This window comes from Thalassophryne amazonica, chromosome 21 (genome assembly GCF_902500255.1).
Source record: "Thalassophryne amazonica chromosome 21, fThaAma1.1, whole genome shotgun sequence".
Classification (NCBI taxonomy): Eukaryota; Metazoa; Chordata; class Actinopteri; order Batrachoidiformes; family Batrachoididae; genus Thalassophryne; species Thalassophryne amazonica.
This window is the reverse complement of record NC_047123.1, coordinates 468,225-491,740: the sequence shown is the minus strand read 5'-3', so window position 1 is coordinate 491,740 and position 23,516 is coordinate 468,225. Positions and strand designations below refer to the sequence as shown.

General features: G+C 43.2%; 1 protein-coding gene across 1 annotated transcript in view; it reads right to left on the bottom strand.

The window, feature by feature from the left end:
* Positions 1 to 23,516, bottom strand: part of ddhd1b (DDHD domain containing 1b) — a 137,866-nt gene that overhangs the window by 23,977 nt on the left and 90,373 nt on the right. The window contains exons 10-11 of the mRNA XM_034162273.1: positions 12,616 to 12,680; positions 12,278 to 12,459 (exon numbers count right to left, since the gene is read on the bottom strand). Coding sequence (XP_034018164.1) covers positions 12,278 to 12,459; positions 12,616 to 12,680 — 247 coding nt within the window. The remainder of the gene's footprint in view (positions 1 to 12,277; positions 12,460 to 12,615; positions 12,681 to 23,516) is intronic.

The following is a 23,516-nucleotide window of genomic DNA, read 5'->3' as shown; positions in this document are numbered from 1 at the left end:
GAAAATGGGGAACCATCCAAGCTGTCTACAGTCTACTCTGTTGACCTTCACTGAGAATGTAATCCACCACTGGATGGAACACTTTGAGGAACTCCTGCATTAGACCAGCGCACCCTCTATAGTAGAGGCAGAGCTGGAAGTTGATGTGGGATCACCATCAATTTCCCTGGTGGAAGTCACTGAGGTAGTCAAACAACTCCACAGCGGCAAGGCCCCGGGGGTTAATGAGATCTGTCCAGAAATGATGAAGGTGTGGAGGGACTGTCTTGGATGAGACGTCTGTTCAACACTGCATTGAAGTCTGGGACAGTGCCTAAGGAGTGGCAAACTGGGGTGGTGGTCCCCATATTTAAAAAGGGGACCAGAGAGTGTGTGCCAATTACAAGGGCATCACACTACTCAGCCTCCCTGGTACAGTCTAGCCAGGATGCTGAAAAGGAGGGTTCAGCCAACAGTCGAACCTCTGACTGAAGAGGAACAATGTGGGTTCTGTCCTGGTTGTGGAACAACCGAGCAGCTCTGCATTTTCACAAGGATCCTGGAGGGCGTCTGGGAGTATGTCCATCCAGTCTACATGTATTTTGTGGCTTGGAGAAGACATATGACCAGATACTCTGAGAGATACTGTGGGAGGTGCTGCGAGAGTATGGAGTGAGGGGGTCCCTTCTCAGTTCAATTTCAATTTAATTTCAATTTATTTTCATTTATATAGCACCAAATCAATCAATCAATCAACTTTTTTCTTATATAGCGCCAAATCACAACAAACAGTTGCCCCAAGGCGCTCTATATTGTAAGGCAAGGCCATACAATAATTATGAAAAACCCCAACGGTCAAAACGACCCCCTATGAGCAAGCACTTGGCTACAGTGGGAAGGAAAAACTCCCTTTTAACAGGAAGAAACCTCCAGCAGAACCAGGCTCAGGGAGGGGCAGTCTTCTGCTGAGACTGGTTGGGGCTGAGGGAAAGAACCAGGAAAAAGACATGCTGTGAAGGGGGGCAGAGATCGATCACTAATGATTAAATGCAGAGTGGTGCATACAGAGCAAAAAGAGAAAGAAACAGTGCATCATGGGAACCCCCCCACAGTCTACGTCTAAAGCAGCATAACCAAGGGATGGTCCAGGGTCACCTGATCCAGCCCTAACTATAAGCCTTAGCGAAAAGGAAAGTTTTAAGCCTAATCTTAAAAGTAGAGAGGGTATCTGTCTCCCTGATCTGAATTGGGAGCTGGTTCCACAGGAGAGGAGCCTGAAAGCTGAAGGCTCTGCCTCCCATTCTACTCTTACAAACCCTAGGAACTACAAGTAAGCCTGCAGTCTGAGAGCGAAGCGCTCTAATGGGGTAATATGGTACTACGAGGTCCCTAAGATAAGATGGGACCTGATTATTCAAAACCTTATAAGTAAGAAGAAGAATTTTAAATTCTATTCTAGAATTAACAGGAAGCCAATGAAGAGAGGCCAACACGGGTGAGATATGCTCTCTCCTGCTAGTCCCCGTCAGTACTCTAGCTGCAGCATTCTGAACCAACTGAAGGCTTTTTAGGGAACTTTTAGGACAACCTGATAATAATGAATTACAATAGTCCAGCCTAGAGGAAATAAATGCATGAATTAATTTTTCAGCATCACTCTGAGACAAGACCTTTCTGATTTTAGAGATATTGCGTAAATGCAAAAAGGCAGTCCTACATATTTGTTTAATATGCGCTTTGAATGACATATCCTGATCAAAATGACTCCAAGATTTCTCACAGTATTACTAGAGATCAGGGAAATGCCATCCAGAGTAACGATCTGGTTAGACACCATGCTTCTAAGATTTGTGGGGCCAAGTACAATAACTTCAGTTTTATCTGAGTTTAAAAGCAGGAAATTAGAGGTCATCCATGTCTTTATGTCTGTAAGACAATCCTGCAGTTTAGCTAATTGGTGTGTATCCTCTGGCTTCATGGATAGATAAAGCTGGGTATCATCTGCGTAACAATGAAAATTTAAGCAATACCGTCTAATAATACTGCCTAAGGGAAGCATGTATAAAGTGAATAAAATTGGTCCTAGCACAGAACCTTGTGGAACTCCATAATTAACTTTAGTCTGTGAAGAAGATTCCCCATTTACATGAACAAACTGTAATCTATTAGACAAATATGATTCAAACCACCGCAGCGCAGTGCCTTTAATACCTATGACATGCTCTAATCTCTGTAATAAAATTTTATGGTCAACAGTATCAAAAGCAGCACTGAGGTCCAACAAAACAAGCACAGAGATAAGTCCACTGTCCGAAGCCATAAGAAGATCATTTGTAACCTTCACTAATGCTGTTTCTGTACTATGATGAATTCTAAAACCTGACTGAAACTCTTCAAATAGACCATTCCTCTGCAGGTGATCAGTTAGCTGTTTTACAACTACCCTCTCAAGAATCTTTGAGAGAAAAGGAAGGTTGGAGATTGGCCTATAATTAGCTAAGATAGCTGGGTCAAGTGATGGCTTTTTAAGTAATGGTTTAATTGCTGCCACCTTAAAGGCCTGTGGTACATAGCCAACTAACAAAGATAGATTGATCATATTTAAGATTGAAGCATTGAATAATGGTAGGACTTCCTTGAGCAGCCTGGCAGGAATGGGGTCTAATAAACATGTTGATGGTTTGGATGAAGTAACTAATGAAAATAACTCAGACAGAACAATCGGAGAGAAAGAGTCTAACCAAATACCGGCATCACTGAAAGCAGCCAAAGATAACGATACGTCTTTGGGATGGTTATGAGTAATTTTTTCTCTAATAGTCAAAATTTTGTTAGCAAAGAAAGTCATGAAGTCATTACTAGTTAAAGTTAATGGAATACTCAGCTCAATAGAGCTCTGACTCTTTGTCAGCCTGGCTACAGTGCTGAAAAGAAACCTGGGGTTGTTCTTATTTTCTTCAATTAGTGATGAGTAGAAAGATGTCCTAGCTTTACGGAGGGCTTTTTTATAGAGCAACAAACTCTTTTTCCAGGCTAAGTGAAGATCTTCTAAATTAGTGAGACGCCATTTCCTCTCCAACTTACGGGTTATCTGCTTTAAGCTACGAGTTTGTGAGTTATACCACGGAGTCAGACACTTCTGATTTAAAGCTCTCTTTTTCAGAGGAGCTACAGCATCCAAGGTTGTCTTCAATGAGGATGTAAAACTATTGACGAGATACTCTAACTCCCTTACAGAGTTTAGGTAGCTACTCTGCTCTGTGTTGGTATATGACATTAGAGAACATAAAGAAGGAATCATATCCTTAAACCTAGTTACAGCGCTTTCTGAAAGACTTCTAGTGTAATGAAACTTATTCCCCACTGCAGGGTAGTCCATCAGGGTAAATGTAAATGTTATTAAAAAATGATCAGACAGAAGGGAGTTTTCAGGGAATACTGTTAAGTCTTCTATTTCCATACCATAAGTCAGAACAAGATCTAAGATATGATTAAAGTGGTGGGTGGACTCATTTACTTTTTGAGCAAAGCCAATAGAGTCTAATAATAGCCTCAACACTGCATTTAATCTGTCATTCTCAGCATCTGTGTGGATGTTAAAATCGCCCACTATAATTATCTTATCTGAGCTAAGCACTAAGTCAGACAAATCACAACAAAGTTGCCTCAAGGTGCTTCACACAAATAAGGTCTAAACCTTACCAAGCCCCAGAGCAAGCACCCAGCTGACAGTGGTAAGGAAAAACTCCCTCTGATGATTGCAGGAAGAAACCTCAAGCAGACCAGACTCAAAAGGGGGTGACCATCTGCTTGGGCCATGATACAATTTACAAAATGAATATACAGGAAATTTTGGGCGTCCACGGCAATGCACAGGACGGGAGGCTTGCAGAAGAAGACACAACCCCCAACTCTGGATGGAGCTGCACCTCAAATAGAGAGAAAAAACAAAATCAGGCATCAGAAAGACAAGAAATACAGTATAATTTGCCAGCATTAAACAACAAGAAAAACAGGAAATACTAAGGTGATCGCCGGCCACTAGCCCTAAACCTCACTAAAAGACCCAGAATTGAGGTAAAGTTGAGGCCGCGGAACGCTCCGTTTACTAATAAAATGAATTTAAAAGGGTAAAAAGCATAGTAACCCAGACAGCAAATAGATCCGGGCCGGATGTAGTCCAACATCTGGTACCAATCCTGAAAACAGATCCAGTCCAGACAGTTTTTGCACCCTGGCCCAGATCCGGCAGGGCTCCGTTTTACAGTTCTGGAACAGATCCAGACCATATCTGAACTGGATCCGCAAAACACCAACCGTTTACAGACCATATCTGGCACGGATCTGGGACAGATGTGGTCTGCATCACAGCACTGTGGCAGGAACATGGGTCATAACGATAAGGAATTTTATCTGCACTCGGTAGAAACTATCCATTAGCAGTTGTAAACTCTGTACTCTGTAATCGTGATCGTCACTGAGGCTTTTTTTAAATGCTTATTGCAAAGCGGTTTGTTTCTTTATGACAATCAAGTTTTATAAGTCCAGGGACACTGATCTGTGTGTTATAGATACAAATCAGTTTCCTCAGATCCACGGAACTTACCCCTGTAAAACTTGTTCCTGCCACGGTGCTGTGATGCGGTCCACATCTGCCCCAGATCTGTTCCAGATATGGTCTGTAAACGGTTGGTCTTTTGCAGATCCAGTTCAGATCTGGTCTGGATCTGTTCCAGAACTGTAAACGGAGCCGTGCCAGATCTGGGCCAGGGTGCAAAAACTGTCTGGACCGGATCTGTTTTCAGGATTGGTACCAGATGTTGGACTACATCCGGCCCGGATCTATTTGCTGTCTGGGTTACTATGCCTTTTACCCTTTTAAATTCATTTTATTAGTAAACGGAGCGTGCCGCGGCCTCAACTTTACCTAAATTCTGGTTCTTTTAGTGAGGTTTAGGGCTAGTGGCCGACGATCACCTTAGTATTTCCTGTTTTTCTTGTTGTTTAATGCTGGCAAATTATACTGTATTTCTTGTCTTTCTGATGCCTGATTCTGTTTTTTCTCTCTATTTGAGGTGCAGCTCCATCCAGAGTCGGATCTGGGCCAGTGTGCAAAAACTGTCTGGACCGGATCTGTTTTCAGGATTGGTACCAGATGTTGGACTACATCCGGCCCGGATCTATTTGCTGTCTGGGAACATACTATGCCAGTATGCGAGCCATATGAAAGGGAAAATAAGTGCATCTTAAGTCTGGACTTGAAAGTCTCTTCAGAATCTGATGGTTCTTGGTCCAGCCAGACATCGGCATCATTTTGACCAGTTGGTGCTTAATTTTGGTTCGTGTGTTGTGCATCATACGGACAAAGTGAGAAATCTTGGAGTACTTTTCGAGCCTACATTGTCCTTTGGCCCCCACATCAGAAACATTATGAGGACTGCCTTCTTTCATCTGCGAAATGTGGCAAGGATTCATCCCATCCTGTCTATGGCTGATGCTGAGACTTTGATACATGTGTTTATTTCTTCCAGACTGGATTATTGTAATGTTTTATTTTCTGACCTGCTGCAGTCTAGCATTCTAGGACTTCAGTTGGTACAGAATGCTGCTGCCAGACTTTTGACACAAAGTAGAAGGTTTGACCACATCACTCCCATTTTGGCATCCCTTCATTGGCTACCAGTTTCTGCCAGATTGGATTTTAAAGTTTTATTGTTGGTTTATAAAATTGTTCATGGACTGGCACCTTCCTACCTGGCGGACTTGGTTAAGCCCTACGTACCTGCGAGGCCCTTGTGTTCGCAAGGCGCAGGGCTTCTGTGTGTTCCGAGGATGAACAAGAAGTCTGTGGGGTATAGAGCCTTCTCCTACCGTGGTCCAACTCTTTGGAACGATCTACCTGCTGTTATTCGGCAGTCTGACACAGTGGAGACTTTTAAATCAAGACTGAAGACCCACTTTTTTAGATTGTCTTATCGTTAATTTAATCTGTTTGTGCTTGCTTTGTAATTTCTTTTTATTCTACTGTGTTTTATATTTTTATTGTGCTTTTCTTGCTTTTAATTTTGATTTTAGATTCATTTGTGTTGTTGTGAATTGTGTGAAGCACCTTGGGGCGACTTTATCATGAGTTGGCGCTATATAAATTAATAAATTGAAATTAAATTGAATCTGACTTTTATTGATGCAGGGAGATCATTCCACAGAACAGGGGCACGATAAGAGAAAGCTCTGTGACCCGCAGACTTTTTATTCACCCTAGGGACACAAAGGAGTCCTGCACCCTGAGAATGCAGAGTCCGAGCCGGTACGTAGGGTTTAAGCAGGTCGGATAGGTAGGGAGGTGCCAGTTCGTGAATAATTTTATAGGTTAGTAACAGAACCTTAAAATCTGATCTCACTGGGACAGGAAGCCAGTGAAGAGATACTAAAATGGGTGTAATGTGGTCAAACTTTCTGCTTCCTGTCAAAAGTCTGGCTGCAGCATTTTGAACCAATTGGAGAGCCCTAATGCTAGATTGCAGTAAACCAGAAAATAGAACATTGCAGTAGTCCAATCTAGAAAAGACAAATACATGAATCAGGGTCTCAGCATCAGCCATAGACAGGATGGGATGAATCTTCAGTATATTTCGCAGGTGGAAGAAAGCAGTCCTCATAATATCTCTAACGCGGAGGTGAAAGGACAGTGTAGGATCAAAATTACCCCAAGGTTCCTCACTTTGTCAGTGTGATGTATGGCGCACAAGACTAGGCTAAGCATTAGCTGGTCAAATTGATTCCGATGTCTCACTGGAACAAGAATCATCATTTCACTCTTATCAGAGTTTAAAAGTAGGAAATTGCGAGACATCCAACTTTTCATTGATGCAAGGCGATCTAACGATTTTATGTGGATGAGATTACCAGCAGTTATCGGCCCCGCCTGGTACTGCAATTTCTGCCTGGATCTCTGGTTCAAATTGCCTGTGCCGCCCAGCACAGAACTTCTGAAAAATAAACTGAAATGTTGCTGAAAATGTACCAATTCAATCATATTTCAAGCTTATAGAGTCATAGTTTTGCTCTTTTAAACCAATAATTAAAGTAATAAGAAATATATTTCTCATTTTCTTCGTATCCAATCGCAAACAGTAGAGATCAGAGAATCAGCGTGTTCTGTGGCTACAGTGGCACGCTGTGAACGGCTGCAGCTGGAAACTTTGTCTCTGCTCTAAACGAAAGGAAAGAAAAGCCGCCATGAAAGACTCTGAAGATACATTCAGATTTTTGGTTTATTTTACAGCTGAAAGACTTCATGTTTCCAAAAAGCTCAGAGTTTGAACAACAGCAGACTCATGAGCGATCAGGGAGAGTCTTAACTGGACAGTCTCAATTTGATGAATTGTAAAGTCTTCACCTGACTGCCCCTGTAGAGCTCTATCTATGTTCGCAGACAAGATGGTGGCGCCTTCCCTGGTAGGGTGAAGGCCGTCCGGCATCAGCAAGTCACGGCGGCCATAAAACGAAGGCCACCTATTTAAGGCCAGTTATCAATAAAGCTAAAGCCTTGCTGTCTACAAAACTGTGCCAGCCATCTATTTAATGATGTCAGCCTGCTAAATGCCTCATCATTACCCCGGGAGGGGACCAGAGACTATTAATTGATGCCAACACATCTTTCTGGCAAGATCACAAGTCCTTTCTGTGTCCATTTTTGTGGCCTCAGAGTGCTTCATTCTGACATCATTGGCGTCGAGGTGAATAACTATATGACTGTATCTCGTGTCATGTTCCTTTGTCTGTCTACCCTTCTGCAGCGTCAGCACCCTAAGATGGGAGGCAATGTCAGGAGCTCTGGCCCCAGGAATAAATTTAACATCAGCCAGCATCTGTAACCTGACTTTGCGAGTGATGGAATCCCCTATCACTAACACACGGCGATTCAGCCTGGAGATAGGAGTGGAAGTTACCAATAGGCTCAAAGAACTCACATCAGGCATATCCAAGGGAGAAAACCAGTTCATAGTGGCGAGTGTAATCGGGGTACCACAACCAAGCACCAAGCCCTACGTGGCTTCATTCACCTAATCACAGTCTGAAAGCCGTCAACCACAGCCAGCATTTCTAGGCTAATGCTAATGGGCACGGTAGCCAGCCCAACACTAACCTTGTCTGGAGTGCCCGTAACATCTAACTCCACTGAGCTAAGAAGCTGTTCTAGCTTACGGACACAGCTCTCTAAAAGAGCCACCTTATCTGCCAGCATCGCGCAAGATTTATATAAAGTGTAAAGTAGTGTACTTTGTGCACCAGAAAATCCAAGAGTGTAGCCAAGCTAGTGCAAGCTAACCTCTAGCAAAAATGCTAACCACTCCTACGATTCTCACAGGAGTAAAATAATGAGCTACAACTCCCAGCGGTTACACTGAAAAACTAACAGAAGTATTAGACAGGTAACACTAATAAAAGAAATGGAAGACACGTGTAACCAAGCTAGTGCAGCTAAAGAAAATGCTAACCACTCCTGAGATTCACAACAGGAGAATTTAAGTTAAATAAGATTCACAAAAGATGCACTTAAAAACTAAAAGATGTGTTAAACAGAAATAGAAGAAATGAATACAACCTTGTAGTGATTAGAAGAGTGTTATTTAGCACACAGTTCGTTCTCAGGGCCATCGAATCTCTATACTCACAAGCGAGAGCTGTGTTCACGTGCTTTGCAGTTAGTCAGACTCGTTTCCAGTTGGGGTTGGCCTCCGCCAGGGCTGCATCTTGTCACCAATCCTGTTTGGGATATTCAGGGACAGGATACTGCGGCGTGGTCGGGGGGAGGAGGAGTTTGGTGGGCTCAGCGCCTCATCACTGCTTTTTGCAGATGATGTGGTCCTGTTGGCTTCATCAGCCTGTGACGTCCAACACTCACTGGATTGATCTCCAGCTGAGGGTGAAGTGGCTGGGATGAGGATCAGCACCTCTAAATCTGAGGCCATGGTTCTCAGCAAGAAACCGATGGATTGCCTCCTCTGCGTAGGGAATGAGGTCTTGCCCCAAGTGAAGTAGTTCAAGTCCCTCTGGGTCTTATTCATGAGTGAGGGAACAATATAGTGTGAGATTTTGTGGAGAATCAGCGCAGCAGGGGCGGTATTGCATTCGCTCTATACCGTACTGTTGTGACGAAAAGGGAGCTGAGCCAAAAGGAGAAGCTCTCAATCTACTGGTCAGTCTTCATTCCTACTCTCACCTATGGTCATGATGGTTGGGTCATGCCCGATAGAACTAAATCACGGACACAATTGGCCAAATGGGGACCCCTGGGCATCTCCCTCATGGGTGTTCCAGGCACGTCCATCTGGGAGGACACCCCAGGGAAGACCCCAGGACTAGGTGGAGAGATTATATCTCCACACTGTCTTGGGAATGCCTTGGAATCCCACTGTCAGATGTGGTCAATGTGGCCCCGGAAAGGGAAGTCTAGGTCCCCTGCTGGAGCTGTTGCCCCCGCAACCTGATCCCAGATAAGCAGTTGAAGATAATGAGTGAGTGAGTAAAGCTAACAAAATACCCACACATGACACTCTTTGACACTAGCAATGGGAACAACCACAGATTACTGAACATTACTGCCAAAGCAAACAACCCAGAGTATTGTCAAGTAAGATCAAGATCTTACAGAAAAGCCCAAATATGCATCATCTTAGATTAGATAGAATTTTATTAATCCCTTGGAGACTCCCTCAGGGAAATTGAGGTTCCAGCAGCATTGTATAGCAGCACACAGGGTAAGAAGCATGCAGAGAATCCAAAATAAAGTAAGAAACAATTTGCAAAATGTAAATATAATAGAATACTGCTCGCTACTGCTACTACTGTTCCTCTCCTTCCCATTCTCTGGCTTCCTGTTACTCCTCCTTTATCAAAGTTAGTTGATAGTTGGTCAGATCTGATGAAATCAGAATCAATTTGAAACTTTCACTTGTGCCATGTATGGAAAACCTAGGATGAAGAGTAAACATGCTGTTCGCATTCCAGTGCCGAACAGCATGGAAGTTCAGTGAGCTGTGTGATGACCAATGGCATTATCCCAGCTAAAAATTGCGGAAATAGGGTCACTTCTTCCTTGAGGACAAAGTCTGGTGCAGCACATCTTAAACAAACTACCATATTTGGAAATACGCACTGACTGCTAGTCAAGTACTAACAGTACCTAGTTGTGTTGGCCATGGTTGGATGAAGGTTGAGGATAACCTAGAAACCAATGTGGTATGAAGGAAGTATGTTCCTGAAGAACTTATTGACATATTTGTGAATATCACTGATGAGGGTGACAGTGATAATGACTGACAAAACAGGAGGCAAGTCTTTCTTTTTAATCAAAACAGAGTTAAACAAAAGTCTTTCTTCTTAATCACAAACCAGATTAACCCAAGAAAGCAGGACGTCAACTCAGCACTCCTTTCTTAAAGAGTTCAACTCCAGGATGCAAGAAACCACTTCAAATACTCACAATCTACAGTTGCCACAGGAAACACTGAGAAAAAGAAGCAGTGACACTGCAGTGTGCAAAAAGATCATGTAAAAACACACACTTACAGAACACCATTTAAAAAAAAAAAACAACAAAAAAAAAAACAAATGGACCTGCAACTGAAGACTAACTGGACTCACTCTAAATAGCCTCACTGATCAGTTGCAGGTGCAAACCCAGGCAGGTGGTGACAATTACAGAGTAATGATGTGTAGGAAGCATAACAGAACCGCAGAGGGAGATAAAACCAAGACAGTGACTAAGATCTGTAGTAATATAACTGAACACCAGAGGGAGAGAGAGTGACACAGAGAGAGTGACACAGACAGAAAGAAAGACAGAGGACACAGACAGAAGACAGAGGGAGAGAAAGTGACTCACAGAGAGAGAAGAGAGAGGACACAGAAAGAAGACGGAGAGAAAGTGGCACACAAAGAGAGAAGACAGAGGACACAGAAAGTGACACAGAGACAAAGAAGACAGAGAACATAGAGAGAAGACAGAGGAGAAAGAGTGACAGAGAGAGAGAGAGAAGACAGAGGACAAAGAGAGCAAGAAAGACAGACGGAGAAAGAGAAGAGAGTGACACAGAGAGAGAGAAGACAGAGTCTTCAACAGTCCGGGTCTCCGTGTCGTATTTTGCGCTTCATAATGCGCCACACATTTTCAATGGGTGACAGGTCTGGACTGCAGGCAGGCCAGTCTAGTACCCGCACTCTTTTACTACGAAGCCACGCTGTGTAACACGTGCAGAATGTGTCTTGGCATTGTCTTGCTGAAATAAGCAGGGACGTCCCTGAAAAAGACGTTGCTTGGATGGCAGCATGTGTTGCTCCAAAACCTGGATGTACCTTTCAGCAATGATGATGCCATCACAGATGTGTAAGTTGTCCATAGCCATGGGCACTAACACAACCCCCATACCATCACAGATGCTAGCTTTTGAACTTTGCACTGGTAACAATCTGGATGGTCTTTTTCCTCTTTTGTCCAGAGGACACGACGTCCATGATTTCCCAAAACAATTTGAAATGTGGACTCATCAGACCACAGCACACTTTCCACTTTGCGTTTGAGCTCGGGCCCAGAGAAGGCGGCGGTGTTTCTGGATGTTGTTGATGTTTGGCTTTCGCTTTAAATGGTAGAGTTTTAACTTGCACTTGTAGATGTAGCGATGAACTACCCAATCTAGAGCCCATGGATCCCCACAGACAACATGCTAGTTAGACTTAATTTGTGCAGTCTGTGTGAGTCCAATACTCAGCATCAGTAATCAGGTCAAAGTGCACATCAACAACTTCGTGAGGTCACAAACAATGACCTTTGGCTCCTGTGTGTATAAAATAAGTGCATGTGCGAAGACCAACAACAGCCACAAAAGGTTCACTTTCACATCAGACCCAATTCTGTAGGGAGATTAATCCCTCAACCCCACTGAACCATGTTGGTCTATGTGACATCATCCATTTGTCTATATTTAAAATATGTTTGTTATTGTGAAATAACTGTCTTGTATTGCTTAAATTTCAAATTTAAATAATTAATCCTCATAACCAATTGTACCACATGCACTTTTATTTATGGAATTTACAGCCCCCCCACCACCACCACCAAAAAAACCCCTGGAAATTCTTTATTTGTACCTCTTTTGAAATTATTATTATTATTCTTGAAGATCAATCAATCAATTTTATTTATATAGTGCCAAATCACAACAAACAGTTGCCCCAAGGCACTTTATATTGTTGATGAGGATAGTTATGTCAGAACCCATGGTGGAGACCTCACCCATGATGCTAGCCTTGCCCAGATTGGTGATGGACTCTCCGTAGTGCCGTCGGGCCTGGGGTGGGGAGGTGCAGGGACTTGGGATGCTCTCTGTGTCTGACACTAGCATCTGACTGTCCTTCGGGGGATTCAATAGTGTGGGCCGGATCTGATGGTAAGGGGTGGGGCTAGCGGTGTTGTACCTGCAGATCAAATGCAGCTCGTCATTTCTCGCCAAAAGTCTAAAGTGAGAATTCTGTCCACATTCAAATGTCTGACCTGTGCGATTTAAAGCCAATTTCATTGCAGATTTTTCTACTAACTGTTTAAAGTGAGTGGAAGAGGTGCATCAGTCTTACCAGTGTATCTGAACAGGTGCTACGTTACTGTAGTGCTTTAAGATCAGAGGCTCCAGTCTGTACGCCTGCAGACAAAGACAAACAAAAATGTCTTTGAGGGGGTTTTCACAAAACCCAGACTATGGATTAAGCCAGGATTTTTCAGTTATCCTCATTGAATTCAGACATGGTTCAGTTTTATGGCGGCACATGAGTTACCATGGAGACTCATACCGTGTAGCTAGCCTGAATCCGATCAGACTAAATAGATGTGAGCCAACCAACACAAAATGATCTGCATGCCGTTTTACCACCTGAAGGGTGGGAGGCTCTGCTGTGGGGGAGTCAAAGAAGTGGGTGTGGGAGGAGTTCAGAGTAACCATGGAGAAGGACTTTCGGTCAGCACCAAGGTGCTTCTGGCAGACCATGAGGCACCTCAGGAGAGGAAAATGGGGAACCATCCAAGCTGTCTACAGTCTACTCTGTTGACCTTCACTGAGAATGTAATCCACCACTGGATGGAACACTTTGAGGAACTCCTGCATTAGACCAGCGCACCCTCTATAGTAGAGGCAGAGCTGGAAGTTGATGTGGGATCACCATCAATTTCCCTGGTGGAAGTCACTGAGGTAGTCAAACAACTCCACAGCGGCAAGGCCCCGGGGGTTAATGAGATCTGTCCAGAAATGATGAAGGTGTGGAGGGACTGTCTTGGATGAGACGTCTGTTCAACACTGCATTGAAGTCTGGGACAGTGCCTAAGGAGTGGCAAACTGGGGTGGTGGTCCCCATATTTAAAAAGGGGACCAGAGAGTGTGTGCCAATTACAAGGGCATCACACTACTCAGCCTCCCTGGTACAGTCTAGCCAGGATGCTGAAAAGGAGGGTTCAGCCAACAGTCGAACCTCTGACTGAAGAGGAACAATGTGGGTTCTGTCCTGGTTGTGGAACAACCGAGCAGCTCTGCATTTTCACAAGGATCCTGGAGGGCGTCTGGGAGTATGTCCATCCAGTCTACATGTATTTTGTGGCTTGGAGAAGACATATGACCAGATACTCTGAGAGATACTGTGGGAGGTGCTGCGAGAGTATGGAGTGAGGGGGTCCCTTCTCAGTTCAATTTCAATTTAATTTCAATTTATTTTCATTTATATAGCACCAAATCAATCAATCAATCAACTTTTTTCTTATATAGCGCCAAATCACAACAAACAGTTGCCCCAAGGCGCTCTATATTGTAAGGCAAGGCCATACAATAATTATGAAAAACCCCAACGGTCAAAACGACCCCCTATGAGCAAGCACTTGGCTACAGTGGGAAGGAAAAACTCCCTTTTAACAGGAAGAAACCTCCAGCAGAACCAGGCTCAGGGAGGGGCAGTCTTCTGCTGAGACTGGTTGGGGCTGAGGGAAAGAACCAGGAAAAAGACATGCTGTGAAGGGGGGCAGAGATCGATCACTAATGATTAAATGCAGAGTGGTGCATACAGAGCAAAAAGAGAAAGAAACAGTGCATCATGGGAACCCCCCCACAGTCTACGTCTAAAGCAGCATAACCAAGGGATGGTCCAGGGTCACCTGATCCAGCCCTAACTATAAGCCTTAGCGAAAAGGAAAGTTTTAAGCCTAATCTTAAAAGTAGAGAGGGTATCTGTCTCCCTGATCTGAATTGGGAGCTGGTTCCACAGGAGAGGAGCCTGAAAGCTGAAGGCTCTGCCTCCCATTCTACTCTTACAAACCCTAGGAACTACAAGTAAGCCTGCAGTCTGAGAGCGAAGCGCTCTAATGGGGTAATATGGTACTACGAGGTCCCTAAGATAAGATGGGACCTGATTATTCAAAACCTTATAAGTAAGAAGAAGAATTTTAAATTCTATTCTAGAATTAACAGGAAGCCAATGAAGAGAGGCCAACACGGGTGAGATATGCTCTCTCCTGCTAGTCCCCGTCAGTACTCTAGCTGCAGCATTCTGAACCAACTGAAGGCTTTTAGGGAACTTTTAGGACAACCTGATAATAATGAATTACAATAGTCCAGCCTAGAGGAAATAAATGCATGAATTAATTTTTCAGCATCACTCTGAGACAAGACCTTTCTGATTTTAGAGATATTGCGTAAATGCAAAAAGGCAGTCCTACATATTTGTTTAATATGCGCTTTGAATGACATATCCTGATCAAAAATGACTCCAAGATTTCTCACAGTATTACTAGAGATCAGGGAAATGCCATCCAGAGTAACGATCTGGTTAGACACCATGCTTCTAAGATTTGTGGGGCCAAGTACAATAACTTCAGTTTTATCTGAGTTTAAAAGCAGGAAATTAGAGGTCATCCATGTCTTTATGTCTGTAAGACAATCCTGCAGTTTAGCTAATTGGTGTGTATCCTCTGGCTTCATGGATAGATAAAGCTGGGTATCATCTGCGTAACAATGAAAATTTAAGCAATACCGTCTAATAATACTGCCTAAGGGAAGCATGTATAAAGTGAATAAAATTGGTCCTAGCACAGAACCTTGTGGAACTCCATAATTAACTTTAGTCTGTGAAGAAGATTCCCCATTTACATGAACAAACTGTAATCTATTAGACAAATATGATTCAAACCACCGCAGCGCAGTGCCTTTAATACCTATGACATGCTCTAATCTCTGTAATAAAATTTTATGGTCAACAGTATCAAAAGCAGCACTGAGGTCCAACAAAACAAGCACAGAGATAAGTCCACTGTCCGAAGCCATAAGAAGATCATTTGTAACCTTCACTAATGCTGTTTCTGTACTATGATGAATTCTAAAACCTGACTGAAACTCTTCAAATAGACCATTCCTCTGCAGGTGATCAGTTAGCTGTTTTACAACTACCCTCTCAAGAATCTTTGAGAGAAAAGGAAGGTTGGAGATTGGCCTATAATTAGCTAAGATAGCTGGGTCAAGTGATGGCTTTTTAAGTAATGGTTTAATTGCTGCCACCTTAAAGGCCTGTGGTACATAGCCAACTAACAAAGATAGATTGATCATATTTAAGATTGAAGCATTGAATAATGGTAGGACTTCCTTGAGCAGCCTGGCAGGAATGGGGTCTAATAAACATGTTGATGGTTTGGATGAAGTAACTAATGAAAATAACTCAGACAGAACAATCGGAGAGAAAGAGTCTAACCAAATACCGGCATCACTGAAAGCAGCCAAAGATAACGATACGTCTTTGGGATGGTTATGAGTAATTTTTTCTCTAATAGTCAAAATTTTGTTAGCAAAGAAAGTCATGAAGTCATTACTAGTTAAAGTTAATGGAATACTCAGCTCAATAGAGCTCTGACTCTTTGTCAGCCTGGCTACAGTGCTGAAAAGAAACCTGGGGTTGTTCTTATTTTCTTCAATTAGTGATGAGTAGAAAGATGTCCTAGCTTTACGGAGGGCTTTTTTATAGAGCAACAAACTCTTTTTCCAGGCTAAGTGAAGATCTTCTAAATTAGTGAGACGCCATTTCCTCTCCAACTTACGGGTTATCTGCTTTAAGCTACGAGTTTGTGAGTTATACCACGGAGTCAGACACTTCTGATTTAAAGCTCTCTTTTTCAGAGGAGCTACAGCATCCAAGGTTGTCTTCAATGAGGATGTAAAACTATTGACGAGATACTCTAACTCCCTTACAGAGTTTAGGTAGCTACTCTGCTCTGTGTTGGTATATGACATTAGAGAACATAAAGAAGGAATCATATCCTTAAACCTAGTTACAGCGCTTTCTGAAAGACTTCTAGTGTAATGAAACTTATTCCCCACTGCAGGGTAGTCCATCAGGGTAAATGTAAATGTTATTAAAAAATGATCAGACAGAAGGGAGTTTTCAGGGAATACTGTTAAGTCTTCTATTTCCATACCATAAGTCAGAACAAGATCTAAGATATGATTAAAGTGGTGGGTGGACTCATTTACTTTTTGAGCAAAGCCAATAGAGTCTAATAATAGCCTCAACACTGCATTTAATCTGTCATTCTCAGCATCTGTGTGGATGTTAAAATCGCCCACTATAATTATCTTATCTGAGCTAAGCACTAAGTCAGACAAAATCACAACAAAGTTGCCTCAAGGTGCTTCACACAAATAAGGTCTAAACCTTACCAAGCCCCAGAGCAAGCACCCAGCTGACAGTGGTAAGGAAAAACTCCCTCTGATGATTGCAGGAAGAAACCTCAAGCAGACCAGACTCAAAAGGGGGTGACCATCTGCTTGGGCCATGATACAATTTACAAAATGAATATACAGGAAATTTTGGGCGTCCACGGCAATGCACAGGACTGGGAGGCTTGCAGAAGAAGACACAACCCCCAACTCTGGATGGAGCTGCACCTCAAATAGAGAGAAAAAACAAAATCAGGCATCAGAAAGACAAGAAATACAGTATAATTTGCCAGCATTAAACAACAAGAAAAACAGGAAATACTAAGGTGATCGCCGGCCACTAGCCCTAAACCTCACTAAAAGACCCAGAATTGAGGTAAAGTTGAGGCCGCGGAACGCTCCGTTTACTAATAAAATGAATTTAAAAGGGTAAAAAGCATAGTAACCCAGACAGCAAATAGATCCGGGCCGGATGTAGTCCAACATCTGGTACCAATCCTGAAAACAGATCCAGTCCAGACAGTTTTTGCACCCTGGCCCAGATCCGGCAGGGCTCCGTTTTACAGTTCTGGAACAGATCCAGACCATATCTGAACTGGATCCGCAAAACACCAACCGTTTACAGACCATATCTGGCACGGATCTGGGACAGATGTGGTCTGCATCACAGCACTGTGGCAGGAACATGGGTCATAACGATAAGGAATTTTATCTGCACTCGGTAGAAACTATCCATTAGCAGTTGTAAACTCTGTACTCTGTAATCGTGATCGTCACTGAGGCTTTTTTTAAATGCTTATTGCAAAGCGGTTTGTTTCTTTATGACAATCAAGTTTTATAAGTCCAGGGACACTGATCTGTGTGTTATAGATACAAATCAGTTTCCTCAGATCCACGGAACTTACCCCTGTAAAACTTGTTCCTGCCACGGTGCTGTGATGCGGTCCACATCTGCCCCAGATCTGTTCCAGATATGGTCTGTAAACGGTTGGTCTTTTGCAGATCCAGTTCAGATCTGGTCTGGATCTGTTCCAGAACTGTAAAACGGAGCCGTGCCAGATCTGGGCCAGGGTGCAAAAACTGTCTGGACCGGATCTGTTTTCAGGATTGGTACCAGATGTTGGACTACATCCGGCCCGGATCTATTTGCTGTCTGGGTTACTATGCCTTTTACCCTTTTAAATTCATTTTATTAGTAAACGGAGCGTGCCGCGGCCTCAACTTTACCTAAATTCTGGTTCTTTTAGTGAGGTTTAGGGCTAGTGGCCGACGATCACCTTAGTATTTCCTGTTTTTCTTGTTGTTTAATGCTGGCAAATTATACTGTATTTCTTGTCTTTCTGATGCCTGATTCTGTTTTTTCTCTCTATTTGAGGTGCAGCTCCATCCAGAGTCGGATCTGGGCCAGTGTGCAAAAACTGTCTGGACCGGATCTGTTTTCAGGATTGGTACCAGATGTTGGACTACATCCGGCCCGGATCTATTTGCTGTCTGGGAACATACTATGCCAGTATGCGAGCCATATGAAAGGGAAAATAAGTGCATCTTAAGTCTGGACTTGAAAGTCTCTTCAGAATCTGATGGTTCTTGGTCCAGCCAGACATCGGCATCATTTTGACCAGTTGGTGCTTAATTTTGGTTCGTGTGTTGTGCATCATACGGACAAAGTGAGAAATCTTGGAGTACTTTTCGAGCCTACATTGTCCTTTGGCCCCCACATCAGAAACATTATGAGGACTGCCTTCTTTCATCTGCGAAATGTGGCAAGGATTCATCCCATCCTGTCTATGGCTGATGCTGAGACTTTGATACATGTGTTTATTTCTTCCAGACTGGATTATTGTAATGTTTTATTTTCTGACCTGCTGCAGTCTAGCATTCTAGGACTTCAGTTGGTACAGAATGCTGCTGCCAGACTTTTGACACAAAGTAGAAGGTTTGACCACATCACTCCCATTTTGGCATCCCTTCATTGGCTACCAGTTTCTGCCAGATTGGATTTTAAAGTTTTATTGTTGGTTTATAAAATTGTTCATGGACTGGCACCTTCCTACCTGGCGGACTTGGTTAAGCCCTACGTACCTGCGAGGCCCTTGTGTTCGCAAGGCGCAGGGCTTCTGTGTGTTCCGAGGATGAACAAGAAGTCTGTGGGGTATAGAGCCTTCTCCTACCGTGGTCCAACTCTTTGGAACGATCTACCTGCTGTTATTCGGCAGTCTGACACAGTGGAGACTTTTAAATCAAGACTGAAGACCCACTTTTTTAGATTGTCTTATCGTTAATTTAATCTGTTTGTGCTTGCTTTGTAATTTCTTTTTATTCTACTGTGTTTTATATTTTTATTGTGCTTTTCTTGCTTTTAATTTTGATTTTAGATTCATTTGTGTTGTTGTGAATTGTGTGAAGCACCTTGGGGCGACTTTATCATGAGTTGGCGCTATATAAATTAATAAATTGAAATTAAATTGAATCTGACTTTTATTGATGCAGGGAGATCATTCCACAGAACAGGGGCACGATAAGAGAAAGCTCTGTGACCCGCAGACTTTTTATTCACCCTAGGGACACAAAGGAGTCCTGCACCCTGAGAATGCAGAGTCCGAGCCGGTACGTAGGGTTTAAGCAGGTCGGATAGGTAGGGAGGTGCCAGTTCGTGAATAATTTTATAGGTTAGTAACAGAACCTTAAAATCTGATCTCACTGGGACAGGAAGCCAGTGAAGAGATACTAAAATGGGTGTAATGTGGTCAAACTTTCTGCTTCCTGTCAAAAGTCTGGCTGCAGCATTTTGAACCAATTGGAGAGCCCTAATGCTAGATTGCAGTAAACCAGAAAATAGAACATTGCAGTAGTCCAATCTAGAAAAGACAAATACATGAATCAGGGTCTCAGCATCAGCCATAGACAGGATGGGATGAATCTTCAGTATATTTCGCAGGTGGAAGAAAGCAGTCCTCATAATATCTCTAACGCGGAGGTGAAAGGACAGTGTAGGATCAAAAATTACCCCAAGGTTCCTCACTTTGTCAGTGTGATGTATGGCGCACAAGACTAGGCTAAGCATTAGCTGGTCAAATTGATTCCGATGTCTCACTGGAACAAGAATCATCATTTCACTCTTATCAGAGTTTAAAAGTAGGAAATTGCGAGACATCCAACTTTTCATTGATGCAAGGCGATCTAACGATTTTATGTGGATGAGATTACCAGCAGTTATCGGCCCCGCCTGGTACTGCAAATTTCTGCCTGGATCTCTGGTTCAAATTGCCTGTGCCGCCCAGCACAGAACTTCTGAAAAATAAACTGAAATGTTGCTGAAAATGTACCAATTCAATCATATTTCAAGCTTATAGAGTCATAGTTTTGCTCTTTTAAACCAATAATTAAAGTAATAAGAAATATATTTCTCATTTTCTTCGTATCCAATCGCAAACAGTAGAGATCAGAGAATCAGCGTGTTCTGTGGCTACAGTGGCACGCTGTGAACGGCTGCAGCTGGAAACTTTGTCTCTGCTCTAAACGAAAGGAAAGAAAAGCCGCCATGAAAGACTCTGAAGATACATTCAGATTTTTGGTTTATTTTACAGCTGAAAGACTTCATGTTTCCAAAAAGCTCAGAGTTTGAACAACAGCAGACTCATGAGCGATCAGGGAGAGTCTTAACTGGACAGTCTCAATTTGATGAATTGTAAAGTCTTCACCTGACTGCCCCTGTAGAGCTCTATCTATGTTCGCAGACAAGATGGTGGCGCCTTCCCTGGTAGGGTGAAGGCCGTCCGGCATCAGCAAGTCACGGCGGCCATAAAACGAAGGCCACCTATTTAAGGCCAGTTATCAATAAAGCTAAAGCCTTGCTGTCTACAAAACTGTGCCAGCCATCTATTTAATGATGTCAGCCTGCTAAATGCCTCATCATTACCCCGGGAGGGGACCAGAGACTATTAATTGATGCCAACACATCTTTCTGGCAAGATCACAAGTCCTTTCTGTGTCCATTTTTGTGGCCTCAGAGTGCTTCATTCTGACATCATTGGCGTCGAGGTGAATAACTATATGACTGTATCTCGTGTCATGTTCCTTTGTCTGTCTACCCTTCTGCAGCGTCAGCACCCTAAGATGGGAGGCAATGTCAGGAGCTCTGGCCCCAGGAATAAATTTAACATCAGCCAGCATCTGTAACCTGACTTTGCGAGTGATGGAATCCCCTATCACTAACACACGGCGATTCAGCCTGGAGATAGGAGTGGAAGTTACCAATAGGCTCAAAGAACTCACATCAGGCATATCCAAGGGAGAAAACCAGTTCATAGTGGCGAGTGTAATCGGGGTACCACAACCAAGCACCAAGCCCTACGTGGCTTCATTCACCTAATCACAGTCTGAAAGCCGTCAACCACAGCCAGCATTTCTAGGCTAATGCTAATGGGCACGGTAGCCAGCCCAACACTAACCTTGTCTGGAGTGCCCGTAACATCTAACTCCACTGAGCTAAGAAGCTGTTCTAGCTTACGGACACAGCTCTCTAAAAGAGCCACCTTATCTGCCAGCATCGCGCAAGATTTATATAAAGTGTAAAGTAGTGTACTTTGTGCACCAGAAAATCCAAGAGTGTAGCCAAGCTAGTGCAAGCTAACCTCTAGCAAAAATGCTAACCACTCCTACGATTCTCACAGGAGTAAAATAATGAGCTACAACTCCCAGCGGTTACACTGAAAAACTAACAGAAGTATTAGACAGGTAACACTAATAAAAGAAATGGAAGACACGTGTAACCAAGCTAGTGCAAGCTAAAGAAAATGCTAACCACTCCTGAGATTCACAACAGGAGAATTTAAGTTAAATAAGATTCACAAAAGATGCACTTAAAAAACTAAAAGATGTGTTAAACAGAAATAGAAGAAATGAATACAACCTTGTAGTGATTAGAAGAGTGTTATTTAGCACACAGTTCGTTCTCAGGGCCATCGAATCTCTATACTCACAAAGCGAGAGCTGTGTTCACGTGCTTTGCAGTTAGTCAGACTCGTTTCCAGTTGGGGTTGGCCTCCGCCAGGGCTGCATCTTGTCACCAATCCTGTTTGGGATATTCAGGGACAGGATACTGCGGCGTGGTCGGGGGGAGGAGGAGTTTGGTGGGCTCAGCGCCTCATCACTGCTTTTTGCAGATGATGTGGTCCTGTTGGCTTCATCAGCCTGTGACGTCCAACACTCACTGGATTGATCTCCAGCTGAGGGTGAAGTGGCTGGGATGAGGATCAGCACCTCTAAATCTGAGGCCATGGTTCTCAGCAAGAAACCGATGGATTGCCTCCTCTGCGTAGGGAATGAGGTCTTGCCCCAAGTGAAGTAGTTCAAGTCCCTCTGGGTCTTATTCATGAGTGAGGGAACAATATAGTGTGAGATTTTGTGGAGAATCAGCGCAGCAGGGGCGGTATTGCATTCGCTCTACCGTACTGTTGTGACGAAAAGGGAGCTGAGCCAAAAGGAGAAGCTCTCAATCTACTGGTCAGTCTTCATTCCTACTCTCACCTATGGTCATGATGGTTGGGTCATGCCCGATAGAACTAAATCACGGACACAATTGGCCAAAATGGGGACCCCTGGGCATCTCCCTCATGGGGTGTTCCAGGCACGTCCATCTGGGAGGACACCCCAGGGAAGACCCAGGACTAGGTGGAGAGATTATATCTCCACACTGTCTTGGGAATGCCTTGGAATCCCACTGTCAGATGTGGTCAATGTGGCCCCGGAAAGGGAAGTCTAGGGTCCCCTGCTGGAGCTGTTGCCCCCGCAACCTGATCCCAGATAAGCAGTTGAAGATAAATGAGTGAGTGAGTAAAGCTAACAAAATACCCACAACATGACACTCTTTGACACTAGCAGTGGGAACAACCACAGATTACTGAACATTACTGGCCAAAGCAAACAACCCAGAGTATTGTCAAGTAAGATCAAGATCTTACAGAAAAGCCCAAATTATGCATCATCTTTAGATTAGATAGAATTTTATTAATCCCTTGGAGACTCCCTCAGGGAAATTGAGGTTCCAGCAGCATTGTATAGCAGCACACAGGGTAAGAAGCATGCAGAGAATCCAAAATAAAGTAAGAAACAATTTGCAAAATGTAAATATAAATAGAAATACTGCTCGCTACTGGCTACTACTGTTCCTCTCCTTCCCATTCTCTGTCTTCCTGTTACTCCTCCTTTATCAAAGTTAGTTGATAGTTGGTCAGTCTGATGAAATCAGAATCAATTTGAAACTTTCACTTGTGCCATGTATGGAAAACCTAGGATGAAGAGTAAACATGCTGTTCGGCATTCCAGTGCCGAACAGCATGGAAGTCAGTGAGCTGTGTGATGACAATGGCATTATCCCAGCTAAAATTGCGGAAATAGGGTCACTTCTTCCTTGAGGACAAAGTCTGGTGCAGCACATCATTAGAACAAACTACCATATTTGGAAATACGCACTGACTGCTAGTCAAGTACTAACAAGTACCTAGTTGTGTTGGCCATGGTTGGATGAAGGTTGAGGATAACCTAGAACCAATGTGGTATGAAGGAAGTATGTTGCCTGAAGAACTTATTGACGTATTTGTGAATATCACTGATGAAGGTGACAGTGATAATGACTGACATACAGAGTATGGCACATTTGGCTCTCTGTTGGGACTGTTTACACAGAGACTGCTACCTGCTGCTTTGGACTTTGAACTAATAGTCTTTTTCAAGACTTTTTTACTTTTTTACCTTTTTATTTTTTTTTTTTACTTTTTTACTTGACTCTACTGG